The sequence below is a fragment of the Leptodactylus fuscus genome, chromosome 3, assembly GCF_031893055.1.
Source record: "Leptodactylus fuscus isolate aLepFus1 chromosome 3, aLepFus1.hap2, whole genome shotgun sequence".
NCBI classification, from domain to species: domain Eukaryota; kingdom Metazoa; phylum Chordata; class Amphibia; order Anura; family Leptodactylidae; genus Leptodactylus; species Leptodactylus fuscus.
This window is the reverse complement of record NC_134267.1, coordinates 21,644,384-21,667,648: the sequence shown is the minus strand read 5'-3', so window position 1 is coordinate 21,667,648 and position 23,265 is coordinate 21,644,384. Positions and strand designations below refer to the sequence as shown.

The 23,265-nt window shown below is 43.6% G+C and overlaps 1 protein-coding gene across 1 annotated transcript in view; it reads left to right on the top strand.

The window, feature by feature from the left end:
* The first annotated feature begins 1,061 nt into the window (after positions 1-1,061).
* ITPKB (inositol-trisphosphate 3-kinase B) overlaps positions 1,062-23,265 on the top strand; it is a 74,222-nt gene continuing 52,018 nt past the window's right edge. The window contains exons 1-2 of the mRNA XM_075267222.1: positions 1,062-1,418; positions 8,406-9,711. Of these exons, the coding sequence (XP_075123323.1) occupies positions 8,569-9,711 (1,143 nt within the window). The 5' untranslated portion in view covers positions 1,062-1,418; positions 8,406-8,568. The remainder of the gene's footprint in view (positions 1,419-8,405; positions 9,712-23,265) is intronic.

Here is a 23,265-nt window from a genome sequence, read left to right as displayed (position 1 = left end):
TTATAGTCACATAGCACTATATAGATACACTGCTTATACGTTACAATGTTTCTGGTATATTATAGTCACATAGTACTATACAGATACACTGCTTATATGTTACAATGTTTCTGGTATATTATAGTCACCTATTACTATATAGATACACTGCTTATACGTTACAATGTTTCTGGTGTATTATAGTCACATAGTACTATATAGATACACTGCTTATATGTTACAATGTTTCCGGTGTATTATAGTCACATAGTACTATATAGATACACTGCTTATATGTTACAATGTTTCTGGTGTATTATAGTCACCTAGTACTATATAGATACACTGCTTATATGTTACAATGTTTCCGGTATATTATAGTCACCTATTACTATATAGATACACTGCTTATATGTTACAATGTTTCCGATGTATTATAGTCACATAGCACTATATAGATACACTGCTTATATGTTACAATGTTTCTGGTATATTATAGTCACATAGTACTATATAGATACACTGCTTATATGTTACAATGTTTCCGATGTATTATAGTGACATAGCACTATATAGATACACTGCTTATATGTTACAATGTTTCTGGTATATTATAGTCACATATTAGTATATAGATACACTGCTTATACGTTACAATGTTTCTGGTATATTATAATCACATAGTACTATATAGATACACTGCTTATATGTTACAATGTTTCCAGTATACATATACTGTATACCTAGTACTATATAGATACACAGCTTATATGTTTCAATGTTTCCAGTATATAAATGTCACCTAGTACTATATAGATACACTCAGTATCATCTTTTTTTCTGCCACATCTTTACTTTCTTACAATTATTGACAGGCATTTTTGCCTGGGTTTTGCAGCCCTGGCCAGCCATCTGTACTCATGCCAGGGAGCCTCGGGGCAGCCATTCATACAATTCTTTTTTTTTTCTGCTTTTAGACATGGGGCTGGGGTGTCCTCCTCTTGCCGCCTGCAATCCAGTGATTGGATGGGAGAGGAGAGAAAAGCAGTCTCCTGTCTCCCAGGCGCAGGCAGTGGAAAGTAGCAGAGCTGCAAGCAGAGGGTGCAGTGTGCCTGACAATGGAAACTTTCTCAGTTCCCCCAGTACAAGGAAGCTTGTTGAGCTGAGTTCAGCCCCAGACAAACTACACAACTTCCTTCCTGCTACATACTTTTACATTGAACAAACACTGCAGGGAGGCACAAAGAAAGAAGCAGAGCGGCCGACCGGACACATCTCTGGACCCCCAGGCTGCATTCTGACTCCACAACTGGCTCTGTGCAGAAGAAAAGGTGGCTGCAACCCAGGAAGGCGAGAAATTCTAGCAGGATAAAGGGCTTTGGAAGAGGACAGGGAGCCGGACGCCAGGGACCGGGTCCTAGAAGTCATCTCTTGCACGGGTAAGGTGTATCACACTGCCTTAGCTTAGATACATATACATTACAATACTGTAACTGTAAGACGTGGGGCGGTCTTACGACATTAGGAGCCGTGGGTGCCCGTCGCTGGGTGCCCTGTGTGGGCAGACGTCTGCCTAGTTATGTCTAGTTATGAGCTGGTTGCACAAGGATCACTTTCACCATAAATTGTGATGAGAGTGATATCTGCCCGATATATCGAGCGAAAATTTCGACGATCACAATCGATTATATTAATTGGTCTCATTTCTGGCGAGTATTAGTAATCGATTTGATGGTTGTGACAAGGATCGGGTCTGAATACCAACAGGGGTTTCCATTCTTGCTCGGTAGGATTACAACCCCCATCATGTTGTGGTAACAGTTGTGTCCAAGTGCTGGATCACTTCTTATTATCTCACATTATCGTCCATAGCCCATTTTTATGTATGACGTCTTCATAGAATATTAGGGAATTGCATAAATTCTCATCTACATCCCATACTCTGGGGTAGTTACAGGCGGGCCCGAGAGTCTATCTCCCCCATTTTTGTCTCATAACCCCTTAGTGTAAAGGTGCAATTGCAATAGGTGACTTATAATGCGGGGAGAGCTATTTATGCAATGTCCCATTATCTGCACATCCATAGGCATATATAGATAAAGCATAATTTATCACAAGTTACCGTGCATCCCTATAAACTAAGCCTATGGCAAGTGCGACTGTATACGGAATTTCAGATTCAGATTTTCTTTAGTATGGAATTGCATAAGTAACAATTCCTTCATATCTATACAATGACTAGTGATACAAGCAGGGGCGAACTAATAATATTCATGGATCTGTGAATCCCGTCATTGCCCTCGTCATAGAAGAGACCCTAATGCAACTATGTATAAAGGAATTGCCGCTTATGCAACTGCCCGACATATTAACACTTCATTGTCCGGCATTATACAGCCAATACTTTACTGGACACCATTGGTTACCAGCTATAAGTAAATTTGCTGATGCCCGGTGTGTTACAATAAGTGCTGACCTTTAGCGTATTTGTAAGAAGCGACATGACAGGAGAGTTATGTCACCTTCGGGGACAATGAGGGGTGTGAGCGCCATAGTGACGGGCCGGGACCATCACTCTTCGGGTGTATTGCAATGGATTGAGATATTGTTGTGTTACTGGGAGGTAATGTGGGTATACAAAGCGCAGGTGTTTAAGGGTGTAGGTCAGGTAGTACGACATGAGAAAGGGTCCAATACTTATGTCAATGGATGGGGCAAAGGCGCACCAAGTGCTTGAAATGTGCGCTATGGATATTAATGTATATTTCCCAAATAAATACATGGAACATGTCTCCTTTCAGTCAATGTTACTCTCTTCACACCCTCTACACAAAGTGACCCATTGATTTCATTGGGCATAGTGTAGTTGTTTATGATCACCTAGAGGGCGTTCACACTAGCGTCGGTGTCTGACAGCTAGTGTCCGATGCTAATGTCCGCTAATCTGTAGGATTTAGCTGTCCGTTTGAAAAATCGGACATCTTTGTAAACAGACACTTAAGCACAGACACGGACAGTAAAAGACACTACATGATGTCCCATTTAAAATAATGGAAATTGTAACGGACACAGCTAGTGTCCGATGCTAATGTCCGCGCAAGATTTTGCGCAGACAATAGCATCGGACACCGACGCTAGTGTGAACCCTGCTTTACTCAAAAGTCTTCTCCCCCTTTCCCCGACCTGGGTGAAACCATTGAACTCTGGGGGTCTGGTTGGACTATCCCTTTAAATATGTATATACAGTCCTATGAAAAAGTTTGGGCACCCCTATTAATCTTAATCATTTTTAGTTCTAAATATTTTGGTGTTTGCAGCAGCCATTTCAGTTTGATATAGCTAATAACTGATGGACACAGTAATATTTCAGGATTGAAATGAGGTTTATTGTACTAACAGAAAATGTGCAATATGCATTAAACCAAAATTTGACCGGTGCAAAAGTATGGGCACCTCAACAGAAAAGTGACATTAACATTTAGTAGATCCTCCTTTTGCAAAGATAACAGCCTCTAGTCGCTTCCTGTAGCTTTTAATCAGTTCCTGGATCCTGGATAAAGGTATTTTGGACAAACAATTCAAGTTCAGTTAAGTTAGATGGTCGCCGAGCATGGACAGCCCGCTTCAAATCATCCCACAGATGTTCAATGATATTCAGGTCTGGGGACTGGGATGGCCATTCCAGAACATTGTAATTGTTCCTCTTCATGAATGCCTGAGGATTTGGAGCGGTGTTTTGGATCATTGTCTTGCTGAAATATCCATCCCCGGCGTAACTTCAACTTTGTCACTGATTCTTGAACATTATTCTCAAGAATCTGCTGATACTGAGTGGAATCCATGCCACTCTCAACTTTAACAAGATTCCCGGTGCCGGCATTGGCCACACAGCCCCAAAGCATGATGGAACCTCCACCAAATTTTACAGTGGGTAGCAAGTGTTTTTCTTGGAATGCTGTTTCTTTTTGGACGCCATGCATAACGCCTTTTTTTTATAACCAAACAACTCAATCTTTGTTTCCAAAATGAAGTTGGCTTCTCCAAATGTGCTTTTGCATACCTCAGGCAACTCTATTTGTGGCGTACGTGCAGAAACGGCTTCTTTCTCATCACTCTCCCATACAGCTTCTCCTTGTGCAAAGTGCGCTGTATTGCTGACCGATGCACAGTGACACCATCTGCAGCAAGATGATGCTGCAGCTCTTTGGAGGTGGTCTGTGGATTGTCCTTGACTGTTCTCACCATTCTTCTTCTCTGCCTTTCTGACATTTTTCTTGGCCTGCCACTTCTGGGCTTAACAAGAACTGTCCCTGTGGTCTTCCATTTCCTTACTATGTTCCTCACAGTGGAAACTGACAGGTTAAATCTCTGAGACAACGTTTTGTATCCTTCCCCTGAACAACTATGTTGAACAATCTTTGTTTTCAGATCATTTGAGAGCGGGCTGTCCATGTTCGGCGACCATCAAACTTAACTGAACTTGAATTGTTTTGTAGAAAGAAATGGTCCAAAATACCTTCATCCAGGATCCAGGAACTGATTAAAAGCTACAGGAAGCGACCAGAGGCTGTTATCTTTGCAAAAGGAGGATCTACTAAATACTTATGTCACTTTTCTGTTGAGGTGCCCATATTTTTGCACCGGTCAAATTTTGGTTTAATGCATATTGCACATTTTCTGTTAGTACAATAAACCTCATTTCAATCCTGAAATATTACTGTGTCCATCAGTTATTAGATATATCAAACTGAAATGGCTGTTGCAAACACCAAAATATTTAGAACTAAAAATGATTAAGATTAATAGGGGTGCCCAAACTTTTTCATAGGACTGTATAACATGAGTCAAGGTATGTCATTTATATAGGTAGGTAATCATAATCATGGCCAATATTACCGCTCTCAAAAATTTCTGCATCAACTGGAGTTCTGCATAGGCTTACAGAATAACTTAGCAAAAACTGAATGAGTGTAGGGAAACAGAATAGAAGAAGAAGGATAGGGCGTCTCAGATTGGCAGAGGCAAAGAAGGTGGGTCACTCACAGTAATCATGTATTAAATCATGTCCTATACTCCAGAGCTGCACTCACTATTCTGCTGGTACAGTCACTGTGTACATACATTACATTACTTATCCTGTACTGATCCTGAGTTACATCCTGTATTATACTCCAGAGCTGCGCTCACTATTCTGCTGGTGCAGTCACTGTGTACATACATTACTTATCCTGTACTGATCCCAAGTTACATCCTGTATTATACTCCAGAGCAGCACTCACTATTCTGCTGGTGCAGTCACTGTGTACATACATTACATTACTTATCCTGTACTGACCCTGTATTATACTCCAGAGCTGTACTCGCTATTCTGCTGTGTTTTGATAGAACATACCACACAATCTAATACACTTACTAGTTACTGATAATTTGCCACTGTTGATCCTAATACCCTAGAACCAGAGGGCAGGAGAGGACTGTGGCATTCTGGCCTGGCTGATGCGCCAGTTTCCCCTTTTTGGATTGCTCAGTTTTTAGGTCGCCCCTCCACCACACTGATGCCCTATAAATGTAATGGCCTCCCTGTGCCCATGAGGATGTTACCGCCTAACCGTTCTATTTCTGCTTCACAGCCCATTCATGTAACCCCGTAGTATTGGCGGTTTTTGTTTATGCGATGGATGCCAGCTGCTGGGGAATTCCCTGTGTATCCCGGCCATGGACAGTGTGCGGATCATTCTCTGCAGTACAAACATTGCTGCCTTGTGCAGAGCCATCACCTGTTGCTAAAACTGGTTCTGCATAATACCAGGGCTGGATGGGCGCCAGGCGTCAGGTTCTCATCCTGTTACTGATGAGCTGGAAGATGAGCCATCTGCTATAATGTATTACATGTGCACTCTCCGCTTCTACACGTGAATACAACTATGTTCCTCTCCTAATATTATGCTTGGCTTATGGCACGACGGCCCTTGAGCAGCATAAGTAATGGCGCCATAAAGTCGATACAAACAAATAAATCATCCAGGCACGCCATCCTAGTAAATTGTAACATATTGAAAAATTGCGCTTTATTACTATTGGAATTGAGCGCCATTTTCTACGCATTGGGACATATTTATTAGAACAGCCTAATGCCTCGTTCACATCTGCGTCGGTAATCCCTTCCCAAATGGACCACCGAACGCATTGGCAAGCGGTGTGCAGTGAAAGCACACGGACCGCCCATAAAGTATATACGTCCGGAAGTGGTTACCTTCGTCTTCAAGGACGTACTGGTACGTCCATGCAGTAATCATGTAGAGATGAGAAAATACTATTCGAAATACTATTTCGAATACCACGCTCCCATAGGAATGAATGGAAGCAGCCGGCGCCGGCTGCGTCCATTCATTCCTATGGAGCGAGGTATACGAAACGGCCGCTTCGAATACTATTCGCTCATCTCTATAATCGTGCAACTACAGCCGGCTGTAACTATAACTCGAGCTTCCATAGAGAAGGCAGGGATGGTTTATTACCGTCCCTGCCTTCCCCGATCGCTATGAACACAGCACTCAATGAGAGCTGTATACACAGCTATGGGAGCCGCCATGATGCAGCTCTCCTCTGACCCTGTCACGTGATCTGCCGGGATCAGAGGCTATAAGAGCTGCTGAGTCCTACAGGACCCAAATCAGTTCTATAGTAACGTGCAGGTGGCTGTATTCCTCCCGCAACTGGGGCTATTTGTGCCAGCCTTAGTTACAGGGGAAATCAGACTCCCCCCATGGTGATCAGATGTTCCCAAAGGTCTATTATGACCTTATTATGGGGACACAATGTAAGAAAAAAATAAAATAATTTTAAAAAAATTAATAAAACGATATGTCAATAACACACCCTTATAAAAGGTTATAGCCCAAACCCCAACGACAACATACAAAATAAAAATTACCGTAATGGAGAGGAAAGATTATTTTATAAAGATTTTTAGTAGCACTTTGTGTTATTAAAGAAAAAAAAAATAAAAGTGAAAAACAGACATTAAACTGAATTTTTCCCTCCTCTTGTTTATATTTTCAAAGTTTTTTAAAAAAAATTAAAACACATGCAAACATCACAAAAGACCGAAAAAAGACGCGGAAACTAGTTGAATAAACCAAATGCTAAAAAATATTATAGCCCTCAAAATGGAACATACAAAAAAAACTAAAAATGTGCCTTGTCCTAAACCGCAAGTGGTTACCCGCAGATGCCCAGGGGTGAACCTACCTTTTCTGCCGCCCGAGGCAGACGACAGAAAGCCGGGAGGAGGGGGCCGAGCGGAGGGGGTGGGGCGGAGCGGCGTTAGCAGGCAGGGAGAGGACCTGCTCTCTGCCTGAGCGTGAGTGGAAGCCGCTGGAGCAGCGCTGCGTCCACAGGGCCTCCCCAATCCACCGCTCGCTTCCCGTGCCGGGCTGCTGAGACAGTGACGCTAAGCCAGTCCAGGACAGCTTGTCCTGGACTGGCTTAGGTAAGCAAAAATGCCGTCCCCCCCGTCCCCCCGGGGCCCTGGCATAGCGACGCCTGAAGTGGTCGCTTCAGGACTCCTCATGGGAGGTGCGGCGCTGGGTATGCCAGGTTTCCGCCCGAAAAATGTGGAAAAAATGCAGAGAGAATAGTCCTGCTTACACGGAAACCCAGAACGGAATATAGGCACAGGTGTGAACCCAGCCTTATATATTTCCCATTCCTCTTGTAGCCATTCTTGGCTTTGGCCCAAAAAACCAGAGCAAAACTTTGCAACTTTCTATGCCCTCTACGCCTCAAAACTGACAAAAGTGAAGATCTTACCGAAAACATACCGAGGGATTTGTCATCATTCATTTTAGGATGGCGATAAGTTTTCTTACTTTTTTTTATTGTTTGGGTTTTTTTTTTACCTTTACTGTGGTTTTTCTATATTGTGCAAAAAACGATTTAAAAAAATTACAAGATAAAAAAAATACAAAAACTTTCCGAGTAACATCTATACCTTTATCATCACATTGCAATGTATATTGAAATTGATAAAAAATGATGGGACCACATTAAAAAAATTGGGACTGTTGGCCACCAATGGGCACCCGAGGCTTCTGTATGTTTTTTTAATTTCTACTACACTGTGTACCATAAATATTCAGCCTGTTACGTAACACTAAAGTCGCCTAAGAGGTTAAATGATCAGAGGGAAGTAACTCTCGGAGGCCTCGCTCACATTTCTGACATGGTTTTACAAGCCCGTTCTTGCGTCTGACATCACGCCTTGTTTACAATACAGGTTGTAAGTCTTGGGCAGGTATATGCAAATGGCTTCCTCCCCTTTTATGGTGAATGACGGTGGTGAACCTGCCGAGCTGCTGACTTTTTTGTGATCTCTTCGTTGGTCGAGACTCATTTACATTTCTCTCTTCTCTTCTCATTTACAGCTGATTTGTTTATGGCGGTCTGGGCACTTGCCCAGCTTAGTCATCATCTACTCAACTTTTCAAGTGATGTCGTTGGGGACAAGACAACGTCTTTGGGATCTGAGTGTGTGAGCCGGTGGTGCCCAGCACGCCCCGTGTCTGAAGCTCCTCTCCTGACAGGACTATGGCTGTGTACTGCTATGCCTTGAATAGCTTGGTCATAATGAATAACAACAGTGTGACGAAGACGAGCCAAAGACCTGTGCTACCCGTGCCCGAGAGACGTAGCACCTATTGTCCACTGTTGGTCCGATCAGCACTGCCTCTCCATAGTCCCGGAGCCACCAGTCCCGGTAACTCTCCGCGGAGCAACAACACAAACTCCTTTGTCTTTCCCGAGTCGGGAGAACGATCCACCTCAAGAAGTCGTAGTCCTAGTTTTAACGGCAAAGATGACCATTCTCCAAGGTTGCCAAGAGTTAGAAGGTGTCCTTCACCTTTACGACTTCATGGTGGGAATGTGGGGGAAGCAGTTTCTGTAATAGACTCACGAGCGGGGTCTTTTTTGGGGTTTGGGCATGGCAATGGGACTGGAATTGGACTTGGGGAATCCGAGGAAAAAAGACGTCTTGCTCAGATACAAAGGGAACTACAAAATGTACAAGTTAACCAGGTTGTGGGACTCTTTGAAGCCCATATTCAGGCCCAAAATCGTCCAGTTTCTCCAGTGCTTAGAAGTCCTCGTCAAGGTAGCAGGTCCCCGTCACCTCTCCGATTTGGTAAGAGGGATGATAGTAGTGTGTTTAGTTTTGGTCATGATAGAGGACATAAATCCTCTTGCTCCAGCTTGGAAGGAACATCAACCCCCACATCACCTATATCTCCATACATGGCCTCACCATCAGCACTTCCAGGAACTCCATCGGTGGTTTCAGTATCACCATCGGTGGCCCCAGTATCGCAATCAGTGATCTCCTCTGTTGAAAAGGACACTTGTAGAACTTGCAATACAACCCTATCTGAGCAAAACCTCAACAAACCTATTGAAGACTCAAACAAGACTCTTCCACCTAGGGTTGTATCTCCAGGACCTATCCCTGCTGTCATAATCACCGACCATGGAGAAGATGGTGACGCTCAAGTGGACAGTAATAACCTAAGCATAAATCCTACTAATTTTCCTCGGAAATTATCCTCGTCTTCAGCTTCATCGACTGGATTCTCTTCTTCTTGGGATGAATCGGAGGATGACGTATCCAGCGATCCCGAGAAATCCCCGGAACACAGCACCCCGTTCCTTCAGACTATCGAGCAAAAACCAAGAGTGGTGAGTGTTAACCTGTTCATTATCTACGATGATTTGTCTTCAGGCCGATGTAGCAGAGCTGAATTATTGACATACTCTATGTAGGTGGTGTATTTGTGAAGTTCACACTTGGGATATCTCCATGAGTCGTGCTGCTTGACATACACAGCTCTGCTACATCTGTAGGTTACAGAGATTTCTGATTTGTGCCTCACACAAATTGCCATTTTCTATGTTTTTTTGGGGAACATGCCCCGCAAACTCCAAGTTTCCATGTTTTTACCATTGTACCGTTGTGCAACCATCAAATAATTATGGATATTATTGCTTTTATATTCACATTGTATTGCACTTTTATGCCCACTTTAATCTATATACAGTGGTTTGCAAAAGTATTCAACCCCACAAAATACAGTCGTCAGAGGTTGAAGTTCATAGACTCCAATACAAAATTTGTACTGGGGCTCCCACTTACTATGTGCTATCTATGAGGCCCCATCAGGCTCTAGGGCCCAGTACTGACCGCTACCCACTATAGTTACACCGCTGATAATGGACTGGGAATCTTGTGCAAGTCAATAATATGTCCTGGGTTAGAAAAACTTGCTTCAGAAAGAGCGCCACCTCAGTCCAAAGGTTGTGTCTGGTATTGCATGTCATCTCCTTTGCTGTGAATGTAGCTGAGCTGCAATACCGCACACAACCTGTGGACAGAGGGGCACTGTTCTAAAACACAAGTGTAAAATAATATCTTCTCAGCACTGACAATAATAATGACTGATGGGTAAAGTATAGGGGGTTGAATACTTTTGCCTTGCACTGTATACAGTATTCATTTTTGACTTTTGGTCTCTTGTACTGTTCTGTTATTGGGAGATGGGAGATTGGAAACACTTTCTAGATATTACCTTTGTACTTCTGCTTTTCTCTGTCCTTGCACAGTTCTATACATGGTACGATCCTACGGCTTTGTTCATCCTGAGCTTTCTGGTTCACAATTGTAATAACAAATCTTCATACTTCTACATTTCAAACAACACAGAGGAAATATGAATTTCGGCACCCAGCCCTTGCATTAACTCCACCACACCCTGCTTCTCTAATGTGAACGTCACTTATTGCCCAGGACCTTCACCAAGAAAACAGAACCTTCCTGCAGAGAGTTTTTGTACAAGTGTAAAATAAGACGAAAAATCGTAACTAGTGAGCAGACGTCACCGAGAATACTGCACGGGAAGTATAGACGTGCAACACATGTGCAGAGGGGTGGACCTATTGTGTCTGTGCACAGTTATTTACGTCAGGGGTCCTGCACAACAGATCCTTAGCTGCAAAAACTTGCAGTAGACTAGTACATAGTATGTGGGATGGTTTATGCACTGTATAGTTCTGGTATTGGACACTGTATATAGTTTAGGCACAGTGATTCACAAGGGATAAACACTGTGTGATTCAAATGACCATAACCTATCTATCTGCAGGACTGGGGTGATATGCTGGTTCTGGTGACAGTAACCTATCTATCTGCAGGGCTGGGGTGATATGCTGGTTCTGGTGACAGTAACCTATCTATCTGCAGGGCTGGGGTGATATGCTGGTTCTGGAGACCCTAACCTATCTATCTACAGGGCTGGGGTGATATGCTGGTTCTGGTGACACTAACCTATCTATCTGCAGGGCTGGGGTGATGTGCTGGTTCTGGTGACAGTAACCTATCTATCTGCAGGGCTGGGGTGATATGCTGGTTCTGGTGACAGTAACCTATCTATCTGCAGGACTGGGGTGATATGCTGGTTCTGGTGACAGTAACCTATCTATCTGCAGGGCTGGGGTGATATGCTGGTTCTGGTGACAGTAACCTATCTATCTGCAGTACTGGGGTGATATGCTGGTTCTGGTGACAGTAACCTATCTATCTGCAGGGCTGGAGGGATATGCTGGTTCTGGTGACACTAACCTATCTATCTGCAGGGTTGGGGTGATATGCTGGGTCTGGTTACAGTAACCTATCTATCTGAGGGCTGATAGATACTTTATTATACAGTCAGGACCCAAGGTTAGCTGCAGGAGTCGGAAAATTCTTAAACCTGACAGATTCACCACTCAGATGCTGTTATCAATAGCGATCACGGCATCTGAATGGTTCTTGCGATCCTTCCGTGATGAAATCATGGGGTTCAGAGGGTTGCCTTGGCAGCCAGGAGACCAATCAACAGCCTTGCCTTGTCCTTTGAAATATAGGAAGCCTATGTGTAATATACTGCAATACAGAAGCATTGCAGTTTATTGTACAAGGGATCAAGTGACCCCAGGTTCATTCCTCTTTGCAGAGCAACAAAAATCGTAAAAGCAGCTCCATTGCTAATCTGAACATTCCCTTATGCAGTTTTTATGCACTATTCACATTTGCCTGGTTTTCGTTATAAACGTTGCGCTGACTCAGATTTGCTCCTAGTCTGACAGGTTCAGCACTTTCCAATGTCAGTTGCATTGATGTGTTGACATCTGCACCAGAAGAGCTTACAATTAGAGATGAGCGAACACTAAAATGTTCGAGGTTCGAAATTCGATTCGAACAGCCGCTCACTGTTCGAGTGTTCGAATGGGTTTCGAACCCCATTATAGTCTATGGGGAACATAAACTCGTTAAGGGGGAAACCCAAATTTGTGTCTGGAGGGTCACCAAGTCCACTATGACACCCCAGTAAATGATACCAACACCCTGGAATGACACTGGGACAGCAGGGGAAGCATGTCTGGGGGCATAAAAGTCACTTTATTTCATGGAAATCCCTGTCAGTTTGCGATTTTCGCAAGCTAACTTTTCCCCATAGAAATGCATTGGCCAGTGCTGATTGGCCAGAGTACGGAACTCGACCAATCAGCGCTGGCTCTGCTGGAGGAGGCGGAGTCTAAGATCGCTCCACACCAGTCTCCATTCAGGTCCGACCTTAGACTCCGCCTCCTCCGGCAGAGCCAGCGCTGATTGGCCGAAGGCTGGCCAATGCATTCCTATGCGAATGCAGACTTAGCAGTGCTGAGTCAGTTTTGCTCAACTACACATCTGATGCACACTCGGCACTGCTACATCAGATGTAGCAATCTGATGTAGCAGAGCCGAGGGTGCACTAGAACCCCTGTGCAAACTCAGTTCACGCTAATAGAATGCATTGGCCAGCGCTGATTGGCCAATGCATTCTATTAGCCCGATGAAGTAGAGCTGAATGTGTGTGCTAAGCACACACATTCAGCACTGCTTCATCAAGCCAATACAATGCATTAGCCAGTGCTGATTGGCCAGAGTACGGAATTCGGCCAATCAGCGCTGGCTCTGCTGGAGGAGGCGGAGTCTAAGGTCGGACCTGAATGGAGACTGGTGTGGAGCGATCTTAGACTCCGCCTCCTCCAGCAGAGCCAGCGCTGATTGGCCGAATTCCGTACTCTGGCCAATCAGCACTGGCTAATGCATTGTATTGGCGTGATGAAGCAGTGCTGAATGAGTGTGCTTAGCACACACATTCAGCTCTACTTCATCGGGCTAATAGAATGCATTGGCCAATCAGCGCTGGCCAATGCATTCTATTAGCATGAACTGAGTTTGCACAGGGGTTCTAGTGCACCCTCGGCTCTGCTACATCAGATTGCTACATCTGATGTAGCAGTGCCGAGTGTGCATCAGATGTGTAGTTGAGCAAAACTGACTCAGCACTGCTAAGTCTCTGCATTCGCATAGGAATGCATTGGCCAGCCTTCGGCCAATCAGCGCTGGCTCTGCCGGAGGAGGCGGAGTCTAAGGTCGGACCTGAATGGAGACTGGTGTGGAGCGATCTTAGACTCCGCCTCCTCCAGCAGAGCCAGCGCTGATTGGTCGAGTTCCGTACTCTGGCCAATCAGCGCTGGCCAATGCATTCTATTAGCCCGATGAAGTAGAGCTGAATGTGTGTGCTTAGCACACACATTCAGCTCTACTTCATCAGGCTAATAGAATACATTGGCCAATCAGCGCTGGCCAATGCATTCTATTAGCTTGATGAAGCAGAGTGTGCACAAGGGTTCAAGCGCACCCTCGGCTCTGATGTAGCAGAGCTGAGGGTGCACAAGGGTTCAAGTGCACCCTCGGCTCTCCTACATCAGAGCCGAGGGTGCGCTTGAACCCTTGTGCAGCCTCGGCTCTGCTACATCAGAGCCGAGGGTGCTCTTGAACCCTTGTGCACACTCTGCTTCATCAAGCTAATAGAATGCATTGGCCAGCGCTGATTGGCCAGAGTACGGAATTCGGCCAATCAGCGCTGGCCAATGCATCCCTATGGGAAAAAGTTTATCTCACAAAAATCACAATTACACACCCGATAGAGCCCCAAAAAGTTATTTTTAATAACATTCCCCCCTAAATAAAGGTTATCCCTAGCTATCCCTGCCTGTACAGCTATCCCTGTCTCATAGTCACAAAGTTCACATTCTCATATGACCCGGATTTGAAATCCACTATTCGTCTAAAATGGAGGTCACCTGATTTCGGCAGCCAATGACTTTTTCCAATTTTTTTCAATGCCCCCGGTGTCGTAGTTCCTGTCCCACCTCCCCTGCGCTGTTATTGGTGCAAAAAAGGCGCCAGGGAAGGTGGGAGGGGAATCGAATTTTGGCGCACTTTACCACGTGGTGTTCGATTCGATTCGAACATGGCGAACACCCTGATATCCGATCGAACATGTGTTCGATAGAACACTGTTCGCTCATCTCTACTTACAATCTAATCTCCTTCCGCCATAGATAGTCACAGGCCGGGAGTGATCTCTGTGGATGGGATTCATGTACCGCCATGTGTCTGGTTTGTGGACAGGAGCAATCACAGAAAACATGCAACTTCTGTAGAGATGTTTCCCTGCCGGGGTATTGCACACAGGGCTCCAGTCATCGCGGTAGTATTAAAGGGATTTTCCACTAGTTCAGAGTGAAGACCCCTCACACTCCCACAAACAGAAGGCGGAAAGCCGGAGTCATGATGTTTCTTCTCCACTCACCTCTAAAGCTAAACTCGGTCACATGACTGACAACAGGATGCTGCTAAACTGTTGTCTGTTTCCAATGGCGACCAACCGAATTTTGAAAGTAAATGGTGGAAATGATACAAAGTAACCACAAGAGTAGTATAAATAAACCTGCTGTAGACTTTAGGTTACTTTTTATATGGAGTATAGAGAGGAGCGAATAGTAGTCGATCGAGTAGGTATTTGATCAAATACTACGGTATTTGAAATACTCGTACTCGGTCAAATACCACGCGGTAAACGTAAAAGGTGTTTACCGTATGGTATTCGACCGAGTATGAGTATTTCGAATACCGTAGTATTCGATCAAACACCGTAGTATTCGATCGAATACCTACTCGATCGACTACTACTCGCTCATCTCTAATGGAGCATTTATTTGGCCACAAAGGTGGTGTTATTTGAGCACCATATGGTGTGTTTTTTTTTTACATATTAGAGCACTAGTACTATGTAGTGTATTTTGCAATTTATATTAGGGACAATAACATATAGCAATATTATTTAGACCGCTGTGTTGCGATATTATTTGTTCAGATGCTATTAGAGTACTTTATGTATGGAGCAGGTACATGGTCACTATATGTTGGTATTATTTCAGCACTGTATGGCGGTAATCACATTATGTGCTGCAACATATTTTGCAGGCTATAATGAGGGGATGCTATATAGCATTATTATTTAGACCACTGTATTGAATAACTATTTTCCCAGAATATAACACTATTATTAGATCATTTTATGTATGGCGTTATTTGGTCACTGTATATTGGTATTATTTGAGCACTATATTTAGTAGTATATTTTTTGGCCTGTAATGGTCTCGGCACGAGCATTATATTGAAGTATTACCATATCTGTCCATCCTATAACATTGCTATTAGAGTATTTTATGTTATTTAGTCTTGATATGTTGGTATTATTTGAGCACTGTATGGCGGTATTTACATTATGTGGCAATACTAAAGTATATTTTTGGTCTATAATGATGTCAGCACTATTTAGCATTGTATTGAAGTACTATTTGCTTGGTATATGGCATTATATTGCATGTATGGAGTTATTGGGTCACTGCATGTCGGTATTATTTAAGCACAATGTGGTGGTATTTATTTAGTCTTCAAGTGGTGCTGCTATTTAGGCAATTCACAGTATATTATTAACACAGTGTATGGTTGTACTTTATAGATTTATTGGGGTATATGGCAGCAGAGGTGCAATGTGAAGCTCCTGGGGCTCCCAATGTAAAATTTGTACCAGGCCCCCAACTATAATATATAATTTATAGTACTAGTCAACGAATAATGGGAAGAGACACCTTATGGCGCGCCTAAGATACCTTGGTCTGACTCTGACAGCATTCTCAATTTATGCCCCTGTTATTAGGCATTAACTATATACGGTAGAGTTACTTGTGCACTATATGACGGTACATGACAGAATTGTCCAATTCACATTAGGACAATCTTGTACAGAATGAAAAGTCTCAGAATGCCCCACAAGTATCCCGGGCACTTAGCATACAACCTGGTGGCCTTTAAGCTAGCAGGGCATGCTGAATCATGTAGTACCACCACATCCAGGCCTATTATGTTGGCTGCAGCCTATCAATCCAGTGCACAGTCTGGCATCGTTTTGTATTGCTAATATATTTGCAGGATTCTGCGGGGATCCACGGACCGCGGTGCACATTGAAATACCATGCATCGGACGGGGGTGAGCGCAGCGGCCGCCGTTACGGCAGAATTCACTTTTTATGGAACACATATTGAGCGGCGAGATAAAAATAGCACAAGAGCCGCGGGACGGAATCCAGAAAAAACAAAATAGCTATTTCTGCCTGATCCGCTATACGTCTGCCTATAGGAAGTGCTGGCTGTAGACTGGGGGAGGCCCGGCCAAAGAAAATATACTTCAATGCATATGGCGCTGTAATCCGGCGAGCTGTGCGTGTCACAGGAAGTCAGGTCTCTGCGGGGAAGCGACTCTTTGTTATGTGTGATTTACAGCCCACATGTGGCCTGCGTCTTCCAGGATGCAAGTTATATCTGTCCTGGGAAAGCTGGGTCACAACCAATATGGCTGCCATTGCTTCTCCTACAGCGTCTCGGCTGACTTGACCAAGGCAGATTTGAGTCATGGCTGGTCGGTAAGGAAGGGCCCCTCTCACAGTATGGCGCAATGGACGCTACTGTGGCAGACTGTCAGAATCGCCCTTAAGAGCTACGGTACCGCCACCGATAGCTCTTCACCGGGGGGCACTACTATGCCACAAAGCATCATGGGCACAAATTTTAGCACCTTAAAAATGGCATTTAGGGAGAACGTTATCATAAATAGACCCTAACACTGTATATAAACACCGGTTCTGTATCCGCCTATGTATAAATATAGGCAGGGTGGAGTTGCACGTTAAGTCACATGGAGGACACTCACATCACGTTGTAGCATTTCCTTTCATGGAGATATCGGTGCAGGTTTCTGGCGCTCACACCCGTAGGAGAGGTGCGTACGTTGCAATCTTCGTACCATCTGCCCAGTCCACTTCTATTAATGGATGTTAGAGGTCGGAGCGCCCGGTTTTCCATATCGGACTTTCGCACTGCTCTGTTTTTGATGAAAAGTACAAGATATCCCTGTCGTAGTATTGCGGTACTTTCCGGCCCTGCAAATCTTATCCCAGCAGATTTATTCCCTGCGCTGGTGGAACTGGGAAATATTTTCCAGTCAATTGTTGGATTAGAAATCAGAAACGCGAACAATAGGGGAGGAATAAATCACCTCATATAACCGCCAGCTACAACACAACTTTTTTAAATTTTTTTCCATATTAAGCAGCCATATTTTCTTATTATTTTTGGAAGCGAAATCCAGGGTTTGTTATGTGAATGACACACTGTATTGGTCATCTGTTATTATCTCACAGATTGAGGTCTCATGTGCCATATGTACCGCCATATAGTGTCATACTACGCTTACATGTGGAACTATATTACGGTATTCTTAGGAAAAACATACATTAAACAGCCATATTTTTGGTGAAATCAAGGGTTAGATAGTGTACAGATTTAGGTCTCATGCTATATGGCGGCATTCTATGTGCCGTCATAGAGTGCTTCTATATGGCACAATATGACAGCATTCTTAGGAAAAACATTAAAATTACACCCTTTTTTCATATGTTATTATTGTGTAGATTTAGGTTTCCTACACTATATGGCGGCACTCTACATCATATGTTATTATTGTATAGATTATACAATTATGCAATACACTATATCAGTGCCATATAGTGTTTCCGTTACGGTATTCTTAGGAAAAACGCATACACACTAAGCAGCCATATCTTTATGACTTTATTGTAGGGGAAATCAAGTTTTTGTTATCTGAATTACAAGCTTTGTCACCTATTATTATGGTGCAGATTTCGGTCTCAGACACTATATAGCGGCACATATTATTATCATACAGATTTCGGTCTCCACACTATATAGCAGCACTCAATGTGTTACATATTATTATTGTACAGGTTTAGGTCTCATACACTATGTAGTGGCACTCTGTGTGTTACATATTATCGTACAGATTTAGGTCTCATACACTATATAGCGACATTCAATGTGTCACACATTATTATCATACAGATTTCGGTCTCACGTACTCATATATAGTAGCAGTCTATATGTCACATATCATACAGATTTCAGTCTCACACACTATATAGCGGTACTCTTCGTAATACATATAATTGTACAGATTTAGGTCTCATACACTATATACCGGCACTCTATCACATATTATACAGATTTCGGTCTCACGTATTATATAGCAGCAGTCTATGTGTCACATATTATTATACAGATTTCAGTCTCACACACTATATAGCGGTACTCAATGTGAAACATATAATCGTACAGATTTAGGTCTCATACACTATATAGCGGCACTCTATCACATATTATCATACAGATTTCGGTCTCACGTATTATATAGTAGCAGTCTATGTGTTACATATTATTTCAGTCTCACATACTACGGTATATAGCGGCACTCAATGTGATACATATTATTATCCTACAGATTTCAGTCTCACACACTAGATAGCGGTACTTTATGTGTCACCATATAGTTCTTCCATATGGCACCATATTACAGTAGCCTTAGGAAAAGCACACGTTTGGTAGGTTAACAAGAACAAGGGGACACATAGTAGGATGTGAGCAGGATCGTCTTACAAAGAGTGGTTTATTGTCTGTAACCATAGGGGCACATAACTTTACATAGGAGCTGTATACATAAAACGGTAAGAGATTTTTCAAGTTTCTTTACATATTTGAGGCAATTTTCATTTTAGATACATCACAACAAACATGGAGACACCCTTTAATTTCAGAACTACGATTGCCCCAGACCCGGGGACGTTGATATGACTCAGACACCGCCATAGTGTGCGTCGACTGCCCAGGCGATGCAAATGAAGACTGTTCCCAACCTATTTACACTGACGTTAAAGTATACAAAAATCATGGCCGTTGGACGACAGATTCTACTCCGGACATTTGCATAGACAAATTTTGTTTAGGAATCAGAGATTATCAGGACAGGAACATACCTGATACATCAGTGGTTTAAAGGGAGCAGGACTTAAAGGGGTTGTCCTGTTTAGAAAATCCATTCTCATATACCCTTTCTGGAGAGGGGTCCTCTGTTCAGGATGCTTAACACTGTTACAAAGAGTGTCTCTTGCCCTGGAGGACCTGTCCTATCCTGCATTATAGCAACAGCCCATTGATCTGTATAGAGATTGTGTAATACCTCATTTTTGCCAGTGGTGGTGCTGTAGGCAAATTGAATCCTTACCAGGGATCGCTGGGAAGACACTTTGTGATCATCTTAAAGTCAAAGCTCAACAAGAAGAGATAGTCCAAAGCAGAGTGCCCCTTTAAAAAGTCATCTTAGTTCTGCCATTTTATTGAAGCCAAAATGTTCCCATCTATATATACCAGTAAAACTGCTTCTTAAAGGGGAGGTCTTTGAGGCACAATCTGTTTTTCGTTAGAAAGGTCCCCATCTATTAGTTCATGACAAGGTCTCCTGCCGCTGGGACCCCTGTGATCAACTGTGGAGGAACCTGGCAGTAAGTGTTCAATTTCCCAGCAGCGCCCCCACAGGCAATATGATGTATTACACCTTCCTATTAAATGGTAGGGTAGTTGTTTGGATATAATAGTAACAAGGGGATGAACTGGAGAATCAAAAACAGAAAAATAAAAAAATGTTTCTTGGCTTTCTTCCTGAATTTTTGTATTATGAAGTTTGTTTTTTTTAGTTATACATTTTTTAGATTTTATATTTATTGATGGTGTATTTTTGTTCATTCTATATTATATTAGTCCTCACCATCACACGACTTTTTACCGAATTAGTTTTCCCAATATGATCAGGAGATCTGCGATGTACTGGGGGGTAAAAGACTGGGCGCTGTAGGTCCCTAGGTTTATGGAAAGGGTTAAATGTGAGTGCCTGGTTGTATACGCTGCCATGTTATGTCATACTATAACACAGCCGCCTGTGTTTAGTGGGCAGGGCGTGGGCGAGGCACACTTACTACGGAGTGGAAACTTCACGGTGCATGTGGTTACCAGCTCTGCAAAAACTTTGTGTTACACAGATGCAGGATAAACCTGATGCACTGTAGGGATTTGCATGTTGCAGCTAGTCATGGGGTTCACTTAGCTATCACTTAGATCTGCAGCTATGAACTGAAAAATTGCCTGTTATTTAAACCAAGTTTTTTCTATTAAATATATTTTTTATGAATTTTTTTATGAATACCCTGCATTTTTCGCTCCGACCACTAAGCCTAATAATAGACAGACACTTGACAATTCTGTAGAGGTTATCTAGGCAACATTTGCTTTGTTTAGATTACAGACAAGATTACACTGACCCATCATTACATCACTACTGACAATAGATGATGTCACACCTTATCTCCTCCCCCTCCCGGCACAGGGCTTGTCTAGAAAACTCTCCCATAGACCTCAATGAGTCGGCTCCAGACTATTGCTGCCTACGGCCATGACTGTGCTGTAAGGAAGATCAATAAATGTGGTTAACAGAGCAGAGGAGAAGCTCAGACAAGATGGCCGCCCCATAACAATGTACAGGAAATAGAATTAATCTCTTAATCAGAACAGAAGAATCTACGAACAGCATCTATCACCCTGGAGGACCCAGCATGTGTGTGCATTACATGGACAGCCCATTGATTTAATTGAGAGCTGTGCAATACTCCATTTCACCTGCGGGGGCACTGCAGGAGAATTAAAGACTTACTGTAGGGCTCATGTGATCACATGGAATAAAAACATCTGAAAATATTGTAATTGCCCAAAGATAGAGAACCCCTTTAACTATTTATAGGCCCACAGATATTACAGTTTCTACTACGACATTTTCCTTTAAGGCTATCATCACTGAATATGCAAAATTTCCCAGTTGCTTAGTTACAATATCCTGGGTTTATTTGTGCTGCGTTTTTTATAAAGTTACACGAAAGTCTCCCATCTCATTCTGAGCAAAAATATGTCCTACTATCCTAATTCATTTCATAGTGACAACCATGCGCTTTTTTAGGACTGTGAAGTTGTCACAGCCCCGCCTATCTCTCATCATAAGATCAGCATAAGCTGTACTAATGTATCATGATCACTAAGCGTCCCCCTGCTGTGATCTCAGTGATCAGCGGAGTAATCTTGTACTAACTGTGTCATTTCCCTGCAGCGCCACCACAGGTGAAACCAAGCATTACACCGTGTCCATTTAAATGAATGGTTTGTCTGTGTAATGCAAGACAGGATGGGTCCTCCACATCGAGAGATGCTCTTTGTAACCAGACTGGCCATAGATATGGAGAGGCCCTCTTTGTGTACCCCCTTTACAGTAGGCGAGGAGCTGTCGTCCTCCACCAGTTGCATAGCCACAGCTTTTCTGAGGTAAACAATGGCGTGCACTATTGTATTAGACGACTACTCTTCGTCCGAAAAGTAAACACGCGACAATGGTTGTCAGCTCAGGGTGGTAACAAGATGAATATATTTACATTTCCGCTCGTAGAGATTTTCCGTTTTGGTTATAAGGGATCGGGTTTCCAGTGTTTAGGATGCCGGACGCTTTTGTGGAGACTCAGAAAATAGGTCCCTTTGTCCTGCGGCGTCCCCTGCCAGGTAGAGCGAGATTCTCAGGCCTCGCAGCTGCCAGGCTCCATTCTTCTGTGGCCACCGACGCGTACCAAGCCGCCATTATGTCACTGACCTCATTTTAAACACATCAAGTGTCTGTTCAGCTGGCGACCGATACGGGCTTGTTATGTGTAGCCATGGATGGGGAAACAGTCAGCATGTCAGTACAGATCTTACTCATCTTTCCCAGGTTCCTGAATGGCAGACCTGCTTAGCTATGCAGTGGCAAAATCGGACACCCATTGCTCATGCGTGCAAGTTGTATTAGGAGCAACTCATAAAGGGCGTCCCAAATCAGGACCCTCACTCAGGGGCGTAGCTATAGAGGGTGCAGAGGTAGTAATCGGTACTGGGCCCTGGAGCCTGAGGGGGCAAAGGTCCATAAGATAATAAGATAGTATAGGGTAAGTGGGGGCCCCATTATAGATTTTGCAATGGGGCCAAGGAGCTTCTAATTATGTCCCCCCCCCCCCTACTCCCAATAGAACATATAGAAAGGGGTTGTTGATAGGAAACAACCCCTGTAACCCTTTAAGGATGTAGGGTCGTTTGGACGATAAAGGGGTTTGTCCCATCATGGACACATCCCATATATAACCCCATATAGGGGGTTAGGGTCCGATTAGTGCATGGCCCGATCACCGATCCCCGGTGAAAAGGAGGACAGGACCACTTGATCCCTGTACAGTATACTGCAATACTTCTTTATTGCAGTATAGTACATAGACTACCATGGAAACCCATGGAACCCCACAATCTCCCCAATGGGGGAGCCCCGACCACCAAGCAGATGCCGTGATCGCTTCTGGAGAGCTGGGGGGGGGGGGGGGCACCATTACCTTTAAGATTGACATAACCACAAACCTGCCTATATATCTAGCAGGACCCTGGAAAAGCTGGGTGAGCACTCAGCGGCAGCCGTTATATAATGTTATCGTGGCAGGGCATGCTCTTGTAAGCTGCATTGAGAAAGTCTTACATCACGACATGAGGAAATGTCCGCGCCGTAGCACATGATGTAAGGAGGCCCCAAGGAAGTTTTCATATGTAGATCTTATATACTGCAAAACATGGCTGACGTGTACTAGAAACAGCGCCACACCCGACCATAGTCTGTGACAGGTATTACACCTCAGTCCTGTTGAAATACGGCTAAGCTGCAAGACCATATCTAGCCTATACCCATTGGTGGTGCTGTATCTGTAACCAAGCAGCCATGTTTTTCTGATCTCAGACGCCTGCCGCGACCTCGGAGGGTTTTCTTTGTTGCCCTTGTTGTGCAG